This window comes from Ambystoma mexicanum, chromosome 6q (genome assembly GCF_040938575.1).
Source record: "Ambystoma mexicanum isolate Mex_15411 chromosome 6q, UKY_AmexF1_1, whole genome shotgun sequence".
Taxonomy (NCBI): Eukaryota; Metazoa; Chordata; class Amphibia; order Caudata; family Ambystomatidae; genus Ambystoma; species Ambystoma mexicanum.
The window spans coordinates 746042704-746063940 of record NC_090937.1 but is presented as its reverse complement, the minus strand read 5'-3'; the positions used below and the strand labels follow the sequence as shown (position 1 = coordinate 746063940).

The 21237-nt window shown below is 46.8% G+C and overlaps 1 protein-coding gene across 3 annotated transcripts in view; it reads left to right on the top strand.

Annotated features, from left to right (window-relative positions):
• LRBA (LPS responsive beige-like anchor protein) overlaps positions 1–21237 on the top strand; it is a 3444508-nt gene that overhangs the window by 453692 nt on the left and 2969579 nt on the right. For all 3 annotated transcript variants that reach the window (XM_069631262.1, XM_069631261.1, XM_069631263.1), the window contains exon 11: positions 16293–16426. In XM_069631262.1, coding sequence (XP_069487363.1) covers positions 16293–16426 — 134 coding nt within the window. The remainder of the gene's footprint in view (positions 1–16292; positions 16427–21237) is intronic.

Sequence of the window (21237 nt, the reverse complement as noted above, 5' to 3'; positions counted from 1 at the left end):
GGAGAACCCCTCAAGTGGATCTGTTCGCGACCAGGGTCAACCGGAAGTGCGAACTGTTTTGCTCCAGGGAATTTCCTCCAAGAGTAGCTCTAGGAGAAGCGTGCGTAGTGGACTGGGACTTTCCACTCCTGTACGCTTTTGCTCCAGTCCCTGTCATTCCTCGCGTCATAAGGAGGTTGAGAAGGTTCGGAAAATCCATGAACCTAATTGCCCCGGATTGGGTCAGGAGGACCTGGTACCCGGACCTTCTGGCCATGTCCATCTGTCCTCCAATATGTCTTCCAATAAGAGAGGACCTTCTCTTGCGAGAGGAGGGTCGGGTTCTCCATCCAGAGGTCAAGACACTCAGCCTTCACGTATGGTTTCTGAGAGGCTGATTTACAAGGATTAGGACCTCCCGGATGATGTCATGAAGATTGTGCTTACGGCCAGAAGGCCAGCAAAAAAATCCTGCTGCTGTTGGAACAAGTTCTGCAGCTGGTGTAGGGAAATGGATGTAGACCCATTTCAATGCGATATGCCTACAATGTTATCTTTTCTACATTTGGCAAATCTGGGGCTCCAGATTGGAACAATCAAAGGCTATTTAGCTGTGATTTCCATATTGAAGCGCACCGCGGAAGAGGCATCCTATTTCAAAATGCCCTTAATAATTCAATTAATTAAAGGACTCAAAAATGTGTTTCCTCCAACACCATTCCATGTACCAACTTGGGACCTTAACTTGGTTTTAAAGTTTTTAACATGCGCTCCTTTCGAGCCACTCCAGTCCTGTCCCCTAAGATGGCTAACTTACAAAACCATTTTCTTAGTGGCAATAACATCAGCCCACGGGGTGAGTGAGTTGCAAACATTATCCTGTAAACCTCCTTTTACCATCTTGTACAAGGATAAAGTTGTTGTTAAGGTAAAAGTATAATTTTTACCCAAAATTGTATCCGACTTACATCCGACATAGAAAATCGTGCTTCTGGCTTTCTATCCTCCACCTCATCCTGGCAAGGAAGAGGAAAGATTCCATAGACTCGATCTGAGGAGAGCCCTAAGCTTCCATATATCTAGGATGGCAAAGTTGAGACAAAATGATCAACTTTTCATTGGCTATACAGGGCACAAGCCTGTTATGCCAGTCACCAAACAGACTCCATCCAGATGGATTATACTGACTATTTCGGAGTGCTACAGGTTAGCTGGGAAAGATCCTTCAGAGGGTTTGAGGGCTCATTCCACTAGGGGCATGGCAACTTCCCCTGCCCTTCATAGGGGAGTCCCAATAAAGGACATCTGCGAGGCAGCTACATGGTCCACCTTACACACACTCACAAAACATTACTGTTCAGACACTTCTAACAATGAAGGACGATTTGGAAAGGCAGTACTATGCTCCATTCTGGACAAACAACTCTAAATTCTTACTCCCTCCTCCAAAACAACTTAATATTGCTCTGGGAGGCTATCAAAGCTGAGGAATATGTGGGAGGACACAATCCATTTAAAGAACAAGTTACTTACCCATGGTAACGTTCTCTCTACTGGATGTTCCTCCTCCGTATTCCTCATCTCCTTCCCAACCTACCCCACTGTAGAATTTACGAGCTTTGAACCTTGCGCTCTTTTAAAGTCTGATAATTTGAAGGCACCATTAATTCTGCATGTGGGGGGGCGAAAAAACAACTGAAGCCAATGGGTGCTGGGCGTGGTATATGTACTCGACAATGACGTCAGCCGAGATGGAAGCCCTCGAGGGACATCAGGTCGACTGTCAACGCACAGCACCCTCTTCTGACAAGAGAACGTTGTTTTTTTTTCAAAGCAGCAAAGTCTGGAAATTAAGATATCCAAGATGAAAAATATCTTTGAGGAACATCCAGTCGAAAGAACATTACCAGGGGTAAGTAACTTGTTTTCTGTCTTCACACAGCAAGCGGCCCAGTGCTGGAATCACGAGAAGCCGACACAGATCCAGGATGGGGAGACCAAACTGTAAGACTCTAGTTACCTGCCACAGCCAATACTTTGTTGCGAGATAAATACTGCAGTGGGAAGCTTTGCCTATACAACATAAGCAAAGCCGAGCCTAATAACCCAGATGTGGTGACTGGAAACTGCTCCCAAAGCACTGGACGTGACTCTTTTACATAATCTGTCTTATGAAGAGCTATAGAAGCCAATATTGGGCACTGAAAAAAACTGCAGAGCTGTTTGTGTGGTCGAAGAGCACTCAAGGGTTTGGAAGAGCATTAAGGAGGAACAAGCAGACACAAAAAAGTATTCTCAGCTGGTAATAGACCAATCCATTCCACAAAGCGCATGCAAACTGGCTAGGATGAACAGACTGCAACACAAGTCCAAGAGGGATCAGAGGACAGTGGAAACCGAGGCTGATCCATGTTGGGTCATGTACCTACCCAAAACAAGGAAGCCTTGAATCATTGATCTATTGAGACCGCCCATATCAAGTCTTCAACTATTCGCGAAGAGAAGTACACGTTCTGACTTGTAGTTTTAAGAGGCTTGAATCACAGAATTGTCGCAAATATAGAGACTTGAATCAGAGGTAGTGGGGGGGGGGGGTGGAGGGGACACATTTTTTAAAAATGTACCTGTTCAAGGGGAAAAAAATGTTCACAGCATAAGTAGATTTTGTAATTTACTTGTCCCATCATACTGCCTAAATCAATGAAACACTGCACGTTTGATGTCCTGTGCCACACACTACCCTTCTCATTCTTTTATTCAATAGGTGAATAATAACACCTAATTACTCCTACGTCCCGTCCCCTTTCTTCAATACTTGTGGGACATCTCTCCGTCCTGTGGGAGCACTTTGTAAAAAGCATCCACATTTTTTTCAAAAATTTGGCCCTCCTCTCTTTCCTGCGCGGGGCCCGGCACGTGGCCGTAACCCCGCCCACCTTGGCTCCGCCCCGCGCATCGCCCATCAGTCCTTTTCTCCACTCGATCGGGGCTGGACGCACTTGCATCCTCGGAAGATTTTCTTCCCTTTTTTCCTCTCTGGCACTCGCTACCGTTCGTTTACTAGTCTGTCTATGTCTTTCAAATTAGACTTTCCAGATTGTTCGTGTCACCGTCGCTTCGCGAGGGCGGATCCCCATCCTCTTTGTTTAGAGTGTTTGGGTCCGGAACACCGTTGGGACTCCTGTCTTTACTGTGACTCCCTTTCGGTCCGGGCACTTCAACGTCGGTTGGAGCGGTGGGAGGTGGTGTTGCGACAAACTCCTCCTTCGCATTTTCAGGCGTTCGACGAGAAAAAGTTCTTTACTTTTCAGAGCACCCCGGCCGGGGGATACCTTTCCGGGTTCCTCTCGGTCCGGGAGGGGCGTTGATCGCTCTGTCACCAGGGTTCGCTCTGAGGTGCCCGTTGGGCCTAATAATTATACCGGAGTTTTCTCCGAGGGTCTTTGTAAGGGGCCTGTGAACACCGGAGTACGCTCCGAGGCCCCTCCTGTGGGGGCTGTTTGTAGACCCAGTTCTACTGAATCGCTGGGTACTGTAGCTCGCTCTGAGGCCCCTCTGTCGGCTTCCCTCAAAAACAAGACCAGGGTGCGCCCCGAGGCCTTGGCTGGGCTGATTATTATCGAACGGATGTTCAAGGCCCATGCAGATAAGGCTGTTGCCGGGCCTGGGTCCGAGGTCCCTCGTTCAGAGGCTAAAGCTACCAACAGTTCTGAGAGGCAGGACAAGGTTTTGTCGGTTGCTCACCGTTCCTGCTCTTGTGGGGATACCAGATCTGTTGAGGGGGCAAAGAAGCAAAGTTCTTCTTTTACCGGCAGTGCCGAGGTGCTTCCTTCGAAGGCTAATTTGGCAGTTGGTATGTCTCAAAAACATTCCAGGCCTCATAGTACCGGCTCTGCCGAGGTTCCTTATGTTAAGGCTAAGATTAAGACCCCTGATCCATCGACGGGGACCCCTGCCGCAGTTCCCCTCAGATGACGATAAAATGGCGCCCGTTCCCGTCACGACCACGACGGCCATTTTAGGTGCTACCCCTACAACTACGCTATCGGCCTCTGGTGTAGGGCGCAGTCCTTTGGGTGAACCTAAGGTCCCTTGTGTGCATCCTTACCGGCCGGTTTATGATTGGAACGCCCGGATGCCTCTTCCGCACAATGTTTCGTTGCCCGCGGGGGCGGCTCCTTTGATTTATGTGGATATGTCGGTGGAGGGGCCAGTGTGGCACCCTTCCCCATTACGTCCCTGGATTTGTCCACCTCATGAAAGGCCTCCTCAGGTTCCGAAGCAATCTCCTGAGGACGCTTTTTTTGGTACTTTTCAAGCGCTTGTGCGCACCGACCCCATGAGGGAATATTTCAAAGGGCTTTTCAAGGAGATATGTCCACCTGCGCCTCCGGCTCCACCCGTTCCTCCGGTGGTTCCGCCGGTGGTTCTGCCGGTGCCTCCCTTGCCTGTGGTGCCTCCCCCGGCTCTTCCGCCTGTGCCTCCATTGTCCCCAGTGGATAAGGCAGTGCCTGACACAGTTCAGCAGGATCCTGACCTTTCAGAGGACCCTCGAGGCGATCAGAACGAGGACCTTCCCCGCTCTATCAGAGCCTTTCATGACCGGGTACTGGACATGATTTTCTTAGATGTTCTGGTGCCCGAGGCACCCGCTCCGCAGGAGGGCGTGCTTTCTGGGGCGTTCACCCTGTCTCCCTTGGAGCGTACCGGCCTGTTCCTGCAGAAGGACGTTCTGGCCGAGGTCCGAAGAGTCTGGGAAAAGCCACACTCGGGACTTTTTGTCAATAAGAAGATTGACGCGAGGTACAGGCTGCATTCTTCAGAAGAGGTAGCCCTGTCTTGTCCGCTTCCCTCCTCCACAGTGGTGGCTGCGGCTACGTTGCAATCCAGACCTGCAGCATCCTCTTCCACGACGGCTACTCAGGTCTTGGGAAAGGAGGACAAGCTCCTGGACTCCCTAGGGAGGAAAATCTTTGCCAACTCAGCCTTGCAGCTCAGACAGGCCAACGCCGAGTTGATATTGGCGGGAGCTAACATGCAGATGTGGATAGGTCTGTCGGAGTTTGAGGAGCACATCCCGGTCGAGAAGTTGGAAGACTTCAAAGGAGGCCTTTCCGATGCCAGGGTCTTGGCCCAGGATCCCCTGGAGGCTGCGGCTCACCACATAGACACCTCGGCTCGGGGCCTGATGCTTGGGGTTGATACCTCACGGCAGGCGTGGCTGCATGCCACTAAATTTTCTAAGGAAGTGCAAGACAAGGTGTTGGACCTTCCATTCGATGGTAAGGAGCTTTTTCATTCTACTACTGATGTACAGCTCACCAAGACCAAGGATAGCACTCAGACGGCTAAGTCATGGTCAGTTCTGGTCAAAGCTCCTTTCGAATCCCAGTGACCGTTGTCGCAAAGTCGACCCTCCTCTGGTTTTAAGGGCTTCCTCGACTGCAAATCTCGCAGAGTGGATACTCCTGCGGGGAATAACCGCTGTAGACAACAACGCATGCAGTTTTTCTCCTGCTCCTCAGCCTCCTCATCAGGTTCAGGTGGCACCGCCACCGATAAACCTGCCAAATGAGGGTTTTCAGCGCTCGCACGAGACCCTGGTGGGAGGACGCATTGTGTCTCATTGGGAGATGTGGCAGACATCACAGAAGACAGATGGGTCTCGTCAGTCGCTCAAGCGGGCTTCCGCTTAACTTTACCCCCTACCTCAACCCTCCTTTTCAGCTGTCTGGCTCATCCTCCCTCAAGGCCGAAGTTCAGAAACTTCTGGACCTCAGAGCTGTGGAACCCGTTCCCTTTGGGGAGCGAGGGGAGGGCTTCTACACCCGGCTGTTTACGGTGCCCAAACCCAACCAGGCTGGCCTGCGCACCATCCTAGACCTTTCCCAGTTCAATCTTTTCCTACCCCAAGAGAAATTCAAGATGATCACGCCCAGCCAGATACGCTCCTCCTTACAGATGGACGATTGGCTCAGCGTTGTGGATCTTCAGGACGCGTACATGCATATCCTGATTTGGAACCCACACAGGAGATATCTCCGCTTCTCTTTGGGAGAGGAACACTTCCAGTTTCGAGTGCTTCCTTTTGGCTTCAGCTCGGCACTGCGTGTCTTTACGAAGATGTCAGTGATTGCGGCCTATCTTCGTCTCCAGGGTATCCATGTGTATCCGTATTTGGACGACTGGCTCTTACGCAGCCCTTGTCTGCTAGCAGCAGCGGGCAATCTCCAGTCTCTCCTTCAGCTCCTGTTCCATCTTGGGCTGTCGGTGAACTGATGGAAATCTTCCATGATGGTCTTGCAGGACCCGATTTTCCTGGGTTTTCGCTGGAACACGATCGACTGCAGAGTGTACCTGACCGGGGACAGAATGGCGGATCCGTTAGCCACGTGTCAGATGTTTGTGCAGTCGGAGAGCATATCGGCCTAGTGGTTCCAGAGGCTTCTGGGCCTCATGGCCTCGTGCGTGCTGGCTCTTCCTCTTGCTCGTCTCAAGATGAGACGGACCCAGATGGCTCTTCGGAGTTCATGGCGTCAGGCAGTGGATCCGGATTCCATGCGGATAATGATTCCGGATTCCATGAGAGTGGACCTGGATTGGTGGTCATCTCTCAGCAATCTGGGGGCGTGGGGTTTCAGGACCCGGTTCCCATGGTGACGATCACCACGGACTCCTCCCTTCTAGGGTTGGGTGCGACTTTAGATCTTCTTCATGTTTCGGACCTCTGGTCGCCTCAAGACAAGCTCCTGCACATAAATCATTTGGAGCTTCTGGTGATCTTCCTAGCGCTCGGGGCGTTCAGACCGCTCATCGTCAACAAGGTGGTCCGCTTAAGAATGGACAATGTGGTGTCAATGTATTACATAAACAAACAAGGGGGAATGAAGTCTCCCCTCCTCGTGGACCTGTCCATCCAGATTTGGGAGTGGGCCGTGCTTCATGGTGTCTGGCTGCTTGCAGTACACATCCCGGGCCAGCTGAATGTCACAGCGGATGCCCTCAGCCGGCGGACAGTGGTCAGCTACGAGTGGGAATTGAAGGCGGAGGTCCTCTCATGGATTTTCTCGCGCTGCGGCACACCGGAGGTGGACCTCTACGCTACGCCAGCAAACAATAAGCTTCCTCAGTATGCCTCCAGTGGGTGGCTGCGAGCCTCCTCTCTGGGGGATGCTCTCGAGATTCCATGGCACAACATGAGAGCTTACGCCTTCCCGCCTCTGCCTCTAGTTCACAGTGCAATTTGGAAGTTGAAGAACTCAGCAAACTGTTCCCTTCTACTCATAGCCCTGTGGTGGCCGGCCAGGTTTTGGTTCTCAGAACTTCAACACCTGTCGGTGTATCCGCTGATCAGGTTACGAGTAACTCCCGGTCTTCACCAAGGGGAACAACAGATGTGGCACCCCTCCCCACAATCGCTCAGCTTGGCAGCATGGTGCCTGGGTTCAAGTCTTTAGAGTATCTGAGTGTGTCTGCGGATAACATGCGCTTTATCCAGGCAGCCAGGAAACCTTCGACCAGATCTCAATACAAGAGTAAATGGCTCAGGTTCTGTCATTGGTGTTTGGAGAAGTTGGATCCGAGGGGGGCCACGATTGACACTTTGTGGAGGGGTTCATTCAATATTTGCATTAAATGATACAGTAAATCAATAGTTAAAATTAATAATAATGATTATACAACATAAACATAAAATTCAAGCTCAACCTGTCTTATACGTGTGATATATTCAATTCAAGGACAGACATTAGGCAAATCATAGGGTTGTAACTAACAATTCACAATCTATAGGTGCCCCATTATCTCCATGGGGTTCTTCGTAGAATTGTGCTTAATTTATGTATTCTACAAAGTTGTCCTTAATTTAGATTTTTTCCAAAATCCAGAAAATACTTGGGACGATGTCCTGTAGCTAATACCAACGCGTTTCGAACTTTAAAATTGCAGGAGTTAAACCAATTTAGGGTGCAATTTGACACACATCAGTGTTTTAATAAACAAAAAATCTACTAAGACTAATGTAGATGCAATAGATGATATGATGGCAAACTAATATAATCGAGCCCATTTCTGTCTTTGCCACAGAATGGACATCACTTTTTGAAACAGATAACTTGAAGGCCCTGAAGATGAACTTGTAAAGTTCAAAACGCGTTGGCATTAGCTAATGGGGCACCTATAGATTGTGAATTGTTAGTTACAACCTATAGTTTTGTTAGTATTGTTAGTTACAATATTTAATGCAAATATTGATTGAATGAACTAATAAGGACATGCAATTAATGTTCAATTTGATTGTTTTAATTAAATTTGTGCACTACCCAATTTATGAAATTCATGCCTGTGATTGAGATTTATTACAATTTAGGCAGGAATAGAAATACTTTTAAGTATGACAAATATATTTTGAAAGAATGTATTACCATTTAAATAATTTAAATTACACTTGATGCGACACCAATTGACTGTTAGAATTGGTCACATTTTGACCGTAGAATGACATACGAGGGCATAGAGCCCATAGGAGTGCAGGAAAGTTTCACCCTTTGGCAACAAAGGGTCTGTCTTTCAAATTGCCTTTACAATTGCTCATGTAGAAAAAGATATGTTCTCATAGTACACATGTGAATAGGCGACACAGTAGCAAGGATGTTATCTGCTTTGTATTGGGGGTCGCAATAATACATTTCAGAGTTTATACTTTTGGTAACTAAGGATAACTTTAGCATTTCCTTCTATGTTTGGCATAATGTTATCTACCTACAGTCAAATAGAGTGCACATTCATTTACATTAAGTAATCTCCCTCGAATGTAGGGCTAGATTTACTGAAAGACCTTAAAATGGCTCATCGGGATGATTTGGGTCTCAATGACAACTTATAACCCTTTACCAGTGTGACTCGCTTAAATTAAAATAAATAAAAACTACAATTAACATACACAAAACAAATCCCATTACGGGAAATGCTGTGGTATGACACTTTGTAATTCTGATCATCAAAAAAAGTTATTCTGCATTATAAGCGATTTTTAAAAAAGTTAATTATGAAGCATCCTAGTCTTTATTTTCTTTCAGAGGTTCCCTTAAATGTATATGGGGCACTGATTTGAAATTGAAGAGAGACTGATGCATGTTAGGAACTGAAGTGCAAGGCACCAGTAGCGAGGCTTGATAGATTAGAAGGCTGGGAAAGGCAAGCCAAGGAATCAGTTGAGAGAATACGCAAAGTGAATGTTGGAAGCTTAAGTTGGTGAAGTGCACAACTGTCTGATTTTAAGTCTAAGAATCCTTGAAAATGTTAATCCCAGAATCCTTGAACGTCACAATTGAGTAAGCCAAGGATTCATTGAAGTCCAAAATTAATTTAAAATGTTCAAGATAATGACAGTGAAGTTCCAGACGAAGATGCAATATTCCACTGAGGTGGCTGCAGTTCTATGATCCTAAGTGAAGCCATGTCCAAGTGGCACTGCGAAGTGGGCTCTGGTAAGACGAAGAATCCTGTCCAAAGAAAGTGCACATATATAGGAAGGTTTCCTAAGTATTGAAACTGTTATAATTGTGTACCTTGGGTTAAATGTGGACCAGGGAAACTGTGCTGTATCCTGGAGGCTTCTTGCATTCCAAAAGAAAAAAGGGTAAAGAATCTAGCAGTAATAGTTTCAGTGAAGATTGTCCAGGCTTACAGCTCAGGCACTCTTGGTTCTATTGAAGACAAGGAGGCGAGCAGTATGCTTAACTCTGTTATTACTGCTCCAACAGCAATTTAACATAAACTTCTGTTTCATTTTTTTTCTTTTATTTTTCTTTAAACTTGTTAACACTTTGTTTCCTTCCAGCTCTCCTGGAAGTCTAAAAACATGAGGGTAACACAGTTTTGAAAAAAACAGTAAAAAATGTCTCTGGACTACCAATGCCCACAATCCTTTGAGTCCATGTAGTCCTGCCTCACACTCCTTGCCCAATCCGGGCTAGCCCATATCTATAAGAGGACTGTAGATGCCTCCCATCTCCTCTTTCTTTGGCAGCAAACCAATGTTCGCACTAACTCTAACAGTCAACTTGAACCAACTGAAAGAAAAAACTGCAATCGCACATTCTTGCCAGAACCTTGGCTTTGAGATGGTGTAGTAGAAGCTCACTCTAGATCTGAGACATAAATGCGTGGTCGCTCTCAGGTTGCCTTCTGGTCCTCCCTTGTAAGGAATGGAGACGTGATCATAAGGGTGGGGGGTCTTTGTTCAACACATCTTCATTAAACCGTTCATGATATTGTCGTGACCCATGACGGTGGGATGTAATGCTCGCCTCCTTGTCTTTAATAGAATCAAGACTGCCTGAGCTGTAAGCCTGGACAATCTTCATTCTATGACAAGACAGAGGCGAGCATTATGCTTGTTCAAAGCTATTAATGACTCTATTAGCTATTTGAGCGACAAGCTGGAAATAGAAAGTCTTAAAAGTACGTTCATTAGACCAGTCCGCTGATTTCATGATGATCTACAAAGGAACACCTGCCGCAGATGCGCTGGATGCCATTGCTCCTCTCGCTGAATGCGCGCCAAACTGGGATAAATCTACTCCTGCCCACTGCATTATCTGTCTAACCCATCTCGCTATGGTGGCTGTCGCTACTGCATGAAAAGGCTTTCTTCACGCACTTTACAGCTGGGTCACTCCTCTAGGCCTGACAGCTGCTGTAGCCACCTCATAATCTTTGATACATTGCGCTACACACAACTTCATGTTATCTGGAAAGTAAGGATAAGAAATAATCTTGGAGTCGGATTTTGTCCTATTCGCCACATTGAAGGCTACTCCATCTGGGTAGAAAATCTTCCTGTCTAACTCCAGGGCCTTCACATCCGAAACTCTCCTAAACGCTGAGGCACAAAAGCATGGCAAGTTTTCCTGACAACTGCGATCGCAAGAATATCTTTGTTCTCTGGCCAAGCTGAGAATAACTGAAAGCACATCCCAGAGAACAGAGTATTTGGGCTCGGGTGGCTTCCTCATTTTCACACCTCTCAGCAGCCGTACTACGGCGGGGTGCTCTCCTATCGGGTGTCCCTCTACTTTGTCATGCACTGCTGATATCGCAGACCTGTACACCCCTATTCTCCTGTAGGCACAGCCTTCTTCGAACCTTTGACCTAAACAATTCCCTAAAATTGACCTAGAATGTGTACTAAAGGTGCTGAAATGGGATGAACACTGATGCTTGTGCAGTACGACGACTATCATTCCCAAGCGTCACCATAGCTCCTAATGGTTGAAGGCGCCCACAAGCTTCTGATGCAATCTGCAGCGAGCTGCGAAATGCCTGGCAGCTCCCAACGTTGCCTGAAACCCTGCACGCTAGCAGGGTAAGTGTTCCCTCTGCTATGAGTGGTTGAAACTGGCCGTCGGGACCCTGAAGAATGTCCTCCCTGTGAGGAATCACTCTCGGGAAATCCATAGAAAGTTCCATCACTACTGGAAACCACGGCTGGGACTTCCACATCGGCACCACGAGCACTAGCTCTGCCTGTTCTCTCCTCACTTTCGCTACTGCTCTTGTCAGCATGATAAATGGAGGTGAATGCGTAGTGGAGGGCTCCTGTCCACTGATGCAGGAACGCATCTGTCCCTGCTGCCTATGGGTCTATCCTCCATCTGTAGAACCTGGACAGCTGAGTATTGAGCCTGGTTGCAAACAGGTCTAGGCCTAATGGCCCCCATAGCCGCTGAAGGCGATGGAAGATGCTCGGGAGCAGCCTCCAGTCGCTGGAGTCTACCAGATATTGTGAATTGCAGTCCGCTCATGTATTCTGAGCCCCTGGTGAAAATTCTTCTGGAGTAAGCAATGATGCCAAAAATCCTTTGCAAATTCTGCTAGCATCCTCGAAGATGTCCCCCCACCCCGCCGCTCAGCTTCTTTATATACCGGACTGCTAATATGTTGTCCATCTTGAGAAGGACACAGCAGTTCGCTCAGTCTCTGGTAAATGCTCTCACTGCGAAGGAGCCTGCTAAGAGTTCCAAACAGTTTATGTGCAGTCAGAGCTCCTCCTGCGACCACTTTCCTCCTGTTTCCAGATCTCCGCACCAACCCTCCAGCCTGCCCTGGGGGCATCGGACTCTATTACTAAATCTGGGGTATCTCCGAAGATTGCTCTGCCGTTCCAGGCCTCCATGTTCTGTAACCACCAATGGAGTTCTGTCACAGCTTCCTGGTCTAGGGAAACCAAAGGGTGATAGCCTGCCCCTCCCCTGAGGTGTCTGATCTTTAGCCTCTGCAGGGCTCTGTAGTGCAAGGGGCCTGGAAAGATCGCCTGAATCAAGGCCGCTAAAAGGCCCACTATGCGAGCCAGATTGCGAAGCGAAATAACATTCTTCGCCAACACTGCTACCTGTTCTTTCCGTATCGCTCGCGTCCAGTAACGCCTTCTTTGTGTCTACTACAAAGCCTAGGAATTGTATCCACTGGGCGGGACGGAGATAATGAAGCCGGGAGGTTACTAGGTTGCTGTGCTCTGACCTAGAATCAGTATATCGTCTAGGTATATTATTATTCTTAACCCTCTCTCTTTCTCGAATGGCTGCCGCTAAAGGTCGTGTGAGCTTGGTAAAGGCCCAGGGGGCGGATGCTAGACCAAAGGTGAGGCACATGAATCTCCACACTTCGTGTCCCACCGGAATCAAAGATATTTCCGATGTTGTTCTGCAATAGGGATTGTAAGGTAGGCGTCCTTGATCTAGACGGACAAGCCAATCTCCTGTCCTGAGAAGATCCCGAAAAAGGCGAATCCCTTTCATCTTGAAGTGCCTGTATACAATCCATTCGCTCAGACCCTTCAAATTTATAACGGGTCTGACCTTCTCCCTCCCCCACCTCACCCCCATGAACCAGAATCATGTTGCTGATGAAGCCTGCACCGTCCTGTACTTCTGGTTCTATCGCTCCCTAGACTGCTAGGTCGTGCAATTTGCGGAAGAGCTGTGCTCTTTCGCTTTGGGACTTGAAGAATGGGGTTGGCTCTTATACTTGATGGGGTACCTATGAACTCTAGGTGCATGCCTGACACTGCCTGCAACACCCACGCATTGTTGGATAAGTCACGCCATGCTTGCAAAAACCAGACTGTTCTGCCCCCTACCTTGTAGGGTGCAGTCATCGTACTCCCGCCTGGGGCGCTCTGCTGCCTGTAGGCTCCTCTCCCTCTTCTATTCCTAGGGAAACGGCTTCTTGCTGGGAAGAAGTTGTCTTGTTGTTGTGTTTCCCAGTACTGGGGTCTCGGCCCCCTGGGGTTTTCTGTGAGAAGCGAAGCGACCGAACACCCGACCCCTCTGGCGTCTGGTCCCGGCAAGAACACATCCGGGGAATATTCTCCGGATGGAGGACTGAGCCTTCTCTAGGGCGGAGTGCACCCCCACAAACTGACTCATCTCTTTCGCAAGGCCTCTCCAAAAAGCATGCCTTTTGCACCCTCACCAGCTTCGTATGAAGAAAGGTTGCTTAACTTACTGTCTATCTTCAACAGTACTCCGTGCCTTCTCTCTAAAGAGAGTGTGCAGTTCGCATTTCCCAATAAGCAGACTGCGCGTTGCGCCCAGTTGGCTAGCACCTGAGAATCTACTGGAACGCCTGTATCTATGGCCCTCTCAGCTAAATCCATAATTTTTGTGAGGAGCCCAGAGAGGGCCAAAAGCTTGTCCTGGCAGCCTCGCCACGCTCTGTCCACCCTTTTTCTTACATCCTTGGAGGACTTGGTTACAAACATGACCATTTTAGGGTCGTGATCTGGGGTGTCTGTTACCTTACCAGGCAACTCAGGCCTGGGGCATTCTGCTCTCATTTTAGATCTGATCTCTCGGTCGAGAGGTGTTCTGTTATTGTGAGTCATGTATTGGGCAACTCTGGGTGACAGGGCCCAGTCTGTAGACTTAGGATGTCTAATTGCTTCCGGATCGAACATATTTCCCAGACCTTCCTCGTCTGGGGGTTGTTCTGTCACCTCGGGTTGATTAGGAGATATCTCCTCCTCCCCGCTCTCCATCTGGTGTGTATCCAGCATCCTCTTCCTCCCCAACATTGTACACCCCTGGGGTCGGGGGTCAAGAGCCTGGCACTGTTGCCCGTTTCAGAAAGCCTTCCTTCAATCTGTTTACTGGGTCAACTGGCTCTTAGGGCATCACGCCTACCCCTTCTGGTTGGCTCGGGGGCGTCCTAGTCTCTGCTCTGTCGAGCCTTCTTACTGCCCTTATGATCAACCCCAGGGTTGGGGTGTCTTGCTGAGGTACCCTTGCCGGGGCTGAGCGCCCTCTTCTTCTTGGAGTTTTGTTGGTCGGCCCTTTGCTTATTTAGCATGGCCTCCAACTGGTCCAACCTTTGTGTAAGAGGGATAGAAACCGCTTGAGATAGCGAATCTCCCAGGACCTTTTTAAAATTTTGGGAGAGATCCTGGTCTACCTGTATTGGGCTCCTCTGCCCATTTCTCTGAGCTCCATTCTCAAGAAGTAGAACTTGATCCTCTGAGCTCACTATTTTGTGATCTGAATAGGCTGGAACCTCAGCTCGACTTTATTTTTTTGCCCAGGTGTCTTGAATACTATTTGCCCACATAACTTCCAAATAATCACCTCCTTTTTTATTTTTTTTTACTATGAGATAATTGAGATTATTCCGCTCGCACCACGCTGCACCGTTTTCTCATCTTTCGAGAAATGACGGTTGAGCACGGCGCGCAGTGGCAGCTGAGGCGAGCTTGCCTGCAGCTGGGTTCCCACTGTGTCCTAAAGGCCTGGCAGCAAGGGCGCTCGTCGAGCGTATGAATAGTTTGGCTTGAGGAGGCAGGGCCGTGTGCGAGGGCGTTCGCTCACGGCTCAGGCCCCGGCTCCTACTGATACCCGACACCGAACTAGACCGCGGGAGGATGCGGGTCGGCGAACGGGGCGAAAGATCCGCTCAGTGACTTCGAAGTCTACGCGAGGTAAACACTGTCCGAATTACTTATTAATTCAATCTGCAAATATATAAATATACGCTACAAGGCAGAATAAATGCATATATTTATAAAGTATGCGAGCGCGCTTAGGATACCAAGACCAAATATAATATAATTAAGAAAGGTACTTAGCTCAGGAGCAGCAACAAAGAAAGAGGAGTTGGGAGGCATCTACAGTCCTCTTATGGATATGGGCTTGCCCTGATTGGGCTAGGAGTGTGAGGCAGGACTACATGGACTCAAAGGATTGTGGGCGTTGGTAGTCCAGAGACATTTGTTACTGTTTTTTTTTCCAATCTGTGTTACCCTCATGTTTTTAGACTTCCAGGAGAGCTGGAAGGAAACAAAACAGTGTTACCAAGTTTTAAAAAGCAAACAAAAAAAATGAAACAGAAGTTTGTTAAATTGCTCTTGGAGCCATATTAAGAGTTAAGCATAATCCTCCCTCCGTCTTGTCATAGAATAAACTATACTTAAGCTATATTTGTGTGTTTACAGCCCTTTTGTGTTTTGAAGAGAACTCTGAGATCCCAGATAGTATATTTGTTCTTGTTAATAACCAGTAGATCGACCTAAATCTGAGCTTAGTTGTTTCTTTATTGGGCAAGATCCATGTTTCATTTTTGTTTCTTCACCACGCTTCTCTTCCCTCCCACATTCACGGATCTATTGTCAGAAATTGGAAGGTTTACAAGCTAATGTTTTCGCTCTTGCTGCAATATTATATTTTGATCCTCAATATCAATTCACAGTTTTAATGATTAGTAGGTATACCATTACATCTTTGAATGTACATGTTAGTGCACCTAACTTTTTCCCAGAAAATAAAACTACTTTAAAATATAATTAATATAAAATAAGCATAGATTCTTTACTTATTTTATTTCGATTTATACTGCGCACTGATACTACCCAAGGGCAGTCTCCATTATTAGGACAACTATTTGCTCATATACATGTAATACATTGTTTGAAACATAAATGCTTGCTCTACAAGGCAGCGTAGGATGGTTATCTTTTTTTTATGAATCACTTAACGCTGTCAGGAGTCTGCTTTATCGCTGTATAGATGAAAGTAGCAGAAGTACTTCACAACCTAACACCTGTATCACTAGTCCTTGAGGAAAATAACTGTTCTCGTATTTTTAAATGATTATACTGAGTCAGAGGGCTTTCATTATGGTAAAAGTTACATGTTTATCACTGCAATGAGTTTTCAACCATCAGTACACTACTTTGTGTCATAGTGGGTGTTTGTGTGAACGAGTAGTTATTGGTGTTTGTGTGAATCAAGGTTGATAATGTTGTGTTTTTCTCTCAACAGGACGTGAGGGCAGTTTTAACACATTCGATACAGAGTGCTATGCACTCAATTGGTGGTGTACAGGTGCTTTTTCCTCTTTTTGCCCAGCTGGACTTTAGGCAGTATGCATCGGATCAAGTTGACACATCTGTATGGTGAGTGCATTCGTGGCCCTTAAGTGTGTGGGTGTGTGTGTGTGTTTACTACGGCATACACAGCCTTTGTCTTAACTGGCAATGTCTGTAATTTATCATTGTATGCATCGTATGCAAAAATGCTGAACTGCATTTTTTGTAAAATGTATTCTTTTTATGTTTTGAAGTTTTTAGGGGGTGCATAAATACCTTTGTGTATTTTTGCCATGGAAATAGAGAGGATAAATAGTTAGACTTAAATGCAGTCTTGCTGGATTACTCAAGTCTGTGCCGCTAACCCGAGAAGAGGATCATGGTTCCATTTGGCAGCGTTTGCTACCACAGCAACACATGTTGATTAAATCCTTCAACACTAAATTATATCATGTTATTTTACTTGATGTACTTTGACGTCCTGACCTCCCTTTGTACATACTGTAGCATAGAGATTTCTTGCATATAATAGACAAATGAATGGAAACCTGTGGACTAGCACACCTCCATGTTCAAGACCTGCTTCCACTCACGCACACATTGGGTTCCACACCCCTCTTCCTAGTACCAGATCAGATGCGTTATATGATTCTTGCAGAGCTATATGTTTGTACACGTGTCTTTTGCAAAATCATTTAATCATAGACCCCCAAGTAGGTTTTTCCCTACAGCCCACTGAATTTCTTGCAGGTGATGTGATACAGGTAATTAGGTCTCTAGAGTCTTGACACATAGTGTCATTTAACTTGCTTCACCTTTTGCAACTTCCTTCCAGTTTGGGCCCTTAAGTACAGTCTTTGCTGGTTCATATAGGTCTTCAGTGTTGCAGCCCCTCTAGCCTTAAAGGACATTTTTGTAAGAAAGAAAAACGTTATCAAACCTTTTTTTTAATATATCCTCAAAGACCCAATTACTACTTTCTAGGCAAGGTACTGCACTCTGCTTCTTCTCGAGTGTTCTCTGAAACACAGACTAGACTATGGCTTATACTGTGAATATGACTGCTAGGAAAGATTTTCGTTTTGCTGGTTTCATCCCACAGACCTATGAGACACTGTTATATCTAGTTTGAGTGTTGTCACTGGTCCTCCCTCCCAGCCTGCTGCTGGTGGAATGTTGGTGCATGTGGATGAGTGACAGCTCAGAGAATTTTGGGTGAATGTGATGTATATATGATTCCATGAATTTCAGTTAGACCCGAGCTGCGAGTGCCTGAGGATGGACCGATGTGTTTCCCCCCAACACGCCTGTAAGGTACTTTCTTCCACAACACACACATTTCAAGCTCAATATAACAGACACCCTAACTTTTTGCTATAGTTTGCTTGCTGACCTAGGTTTTTGGTGGTAAGTAAAGCCCTCCCTCCAGTTTATTATGTCCCTTGCTTTTTTCTCACTTTTATGGGGAAACTGATCACTCCCTTAGATTGTCAGTACTGGGAGATTATGCCTCCCTGAGTGGATTTCTTATATTTTTAAAGCTGCACACATCACCTTAAAGTACAGTGTGGTTAGGATACTTTGTAGCATTTTAACATTTTCTTTTATAACTTTGTGGTTACAATTACAATGTGTGACCAAGATGGGCTGGTGGCAGCGGCTTGTTTTCTGCCTTGTGTAGAGGAGCAAGTGGACGCATTCTCCATAGTCCCTGTCTCCTCACCCTGTCTTATTGGAATTGCAGACAAGGAGCCACAATTGGGAACCCGTGCACAAGTGTATGCGACATGTCCATACCACGCCTATTATATGAAAGACGATATGCACTCAGGCAGCCATTCAGAAGATACCCTCCTGTTGAAACAGTGGAGAAAAGTTACCAAGAAGGATGTCCCTTGCCGAGTTACCAGAATGCAGCCATGAATAAAATGGTGCTTGACATGGATGTATTTTAAACAGTCTGACAGCAGAATAATATCCAAACGAAGATATATGAATCTATGCTGAAACAAAATGAAAATACACTGGTCAATAATTGTAAATATGCTGAAACGCAAGGTAGAAAGAATACATAGAAGCTTGCTTATGAGAGGTATATATTCAACCTTTAGAATGACCATTTGAAGAAAATGGACGACTGCTTATGTCGATCAACCCAGCTACCTCAAAATACAAGCCCAGGATCCTAACATGGAAGGATGATGAAGAAGCCGTTATGCCTTGCGAAATAAAGGAGTACATTGGCTTGGAACCAAGGATGCTATTTCGAGAGATTGAAGGAAAGCACAAAGGGAGTCTATGAGCAGACCAAGTGCAAGGACATATTTCCCAAAGATTAGAATGAACAAGAATATTTATTGATGCCAAATATTGGACAATTAGAAGGGCATGGAGTTAATATGGGATAGTGAGCAACTCTCTAAAGGCAAAAAAATAATTGAATCAAATGGTGTTAAAAGCAGTGTCGATATGGACAATTTCATGGTCTTGTAACACGTGACGAAGAGCTCGCAAACAAGGGCTATTCGTTAAGCCGAAGCTAATATAATGATGTGCCTACACTCCCTTGAATGTCCTACCAATGAGAGAGGGTAGACTAATTGGGGAAACGAGGGGAAAACTGACGTATCTCCAAGCACCTGGCATTTGTGCTGCTAGGAAGCCGAATGTCCAAGGGTTGGAGTTGGATTGACAAATAATTAGAATAGCCTTCCATGCCACCTTTACATACAAAGTTATAAAGAATTATTCCGGTGCCACATTCTCTGCTGTGACAAGTGTCTTACACAACGTGCATAGAAGTAGCTCGGGGTGTGTCTTAGACCACCAATGAGCCACTAACACGTTTATATTCTATAGATAGGCCTATTCCCCTAATCCAATCCCACCCCTTGATAGGATTTTGCAATTTGCCACCTAGGATGACGTTGTAGATGACACATCTAGCATTATATAAACTAAATATGAATGAAAAGACATTGTGATCCTGCATGAATCGACTTGATTCGCCCTGCTTTACTTCTTTGAGTATTTTACCATCCCCCTTCAGCCTGTGTGGTGGTTTGGTCCGAGATATACAGATGCTTCAAAGTGCTAGAGCACACGCGTTTTTAACTTTTTACGTGCACCCTTTTGAAATCTATGGTGCGATGCCATAAAGAGTACCATATTGATATTGATATTTTATTTCTATCGTGCCCGCACACGAGGCAAGGGAGGGGAACATGGGAGAACAAAACAACAATCTTACTAGGCCCAGTGACATTGTGAACGTGCAAGTGCATGGGAGAGGGGGAGGGGAAAGTGCATGGAAGGGGGGATAAGTGGAAAGTGCGGAGCAAAGGAGAAACAGATAAATAATAAAGGCAACAAACAGTGGTAGTGCAGCCAGTAAGTGGAAAGTGCTAGGTTTAAGGCAGCAGATAGGGTTAGGTCTGATAAGTGCAGGAAGAAAAAAATGGGTGGGGGCTGTATAGGTACAGATACAGACCCCAGTGCAAGGAGTGGCCCGGAGGCAGTGCAGGAGGATGGCAGGGTGAGCAGGTACCTGGGCCCAGAGGACAGAGGGTGACCAGGTGCACTGTGGCAAGAGAGAACAGATCAGCAGGGGAAGAGGGGGCGTGAAGGCAGAAGCAAAGATGAAGGTCTTGAGGTGCTTCTGGAACCAGAGGTGGTTCTCCTCATGTTTGAGTGGCACAGAGGCTGTTTCAGAGGGAGGCCCCAGCCAAAGAGAGAGATCTACCCCCAGCTCGTTTCTTTGAACAACGACTGACCCTGAGGGAGTTGGAGGTAGAGGAGGAAAGAGCTTGAGAGGGGAGTTATTTGCAGAGGGCTAGCTGAAGGTATTTTGGACCCTGGCCCCAGAAAGCCTTGTGGATAATGTAGAGGGTTTTGAATTTAATCATTGCATCCACTGTGAGCCAATGGGGAGATTTCAGAGCTGGAGAGATCCGATCCCAGGGCTTGAGGCCAAGGACAAGTCTTGCAGTCCTGTTCTGGATTAGTTGTAGAGGGTGGAGAGTAGAGGCAGGTAGATTTAGAAAGAGGCTGTTACAATAGTCCAACCTAGAGAGAACCAGAGCTTGGGAGACCATGAGCTTCTGGGGGAAGGAGAGGAAAGGCAGAGTACCTTTGAGGAGGTGCAGTAGGAAGTACCATGTATCTAAAATGTTGGTGCCACAGGATTTCTGCCTGTCCGTTGGCCATTTTGTACTTTGACATTTTTCCTGCCCAGTCTGGTCCAGAATTGCCATACATGGAAAGCCCTTTCCTGGGTGAAGCTTCTGCTTTCCTTGGCAAAGGGGTAGTGCGTCTGTGTCCCCCCAGATGTGAGGACTGGGACTGTCTGGGCCCAGTCCACATCCGTGCCACAGAGTGTCTGTTGCGGGGCAGAATATTTGGCCAGTTGCTGTCCTTGATTGGAATGGTGCAGATGCTTACTATTGGTGGACCTGATGGTGATTCCAGTCCAAATCCTGGATAAAAGGATCACTCATGCAGCCATTCTTTAGAACATCATTGGAGCCATGACCTCTACGAAGAAGTGCAGCCTGCCGGTGAAGACCCACAAACCACCATTGTTGCTGACCAGCATCGCCTCCAGACCTGCCCCGGTGAAGCCCTGCTGCTCTGCCCTCATCTCAAAAAATCCTTTGTCGGTACTATAACCCCATGACTGCTGGGGACAACCTGTTCGAGGATTCGTGCTTGCTGAGCCCTCAGAAGTGTCACTGAACTGACAAGCTCTCTTCAAAGCTACCTTGCTGCAGCAGTCACCTTTCTGAGTGCATCCTTGGAGCATCTTCAACCTGTAAAACAAGATGTCTACTCCTCCAGTTTTAGCCTCTTACACATAAGATAAGCTGCGCCGTACCTGCTCCTATGTTTGCCCTAAGAAC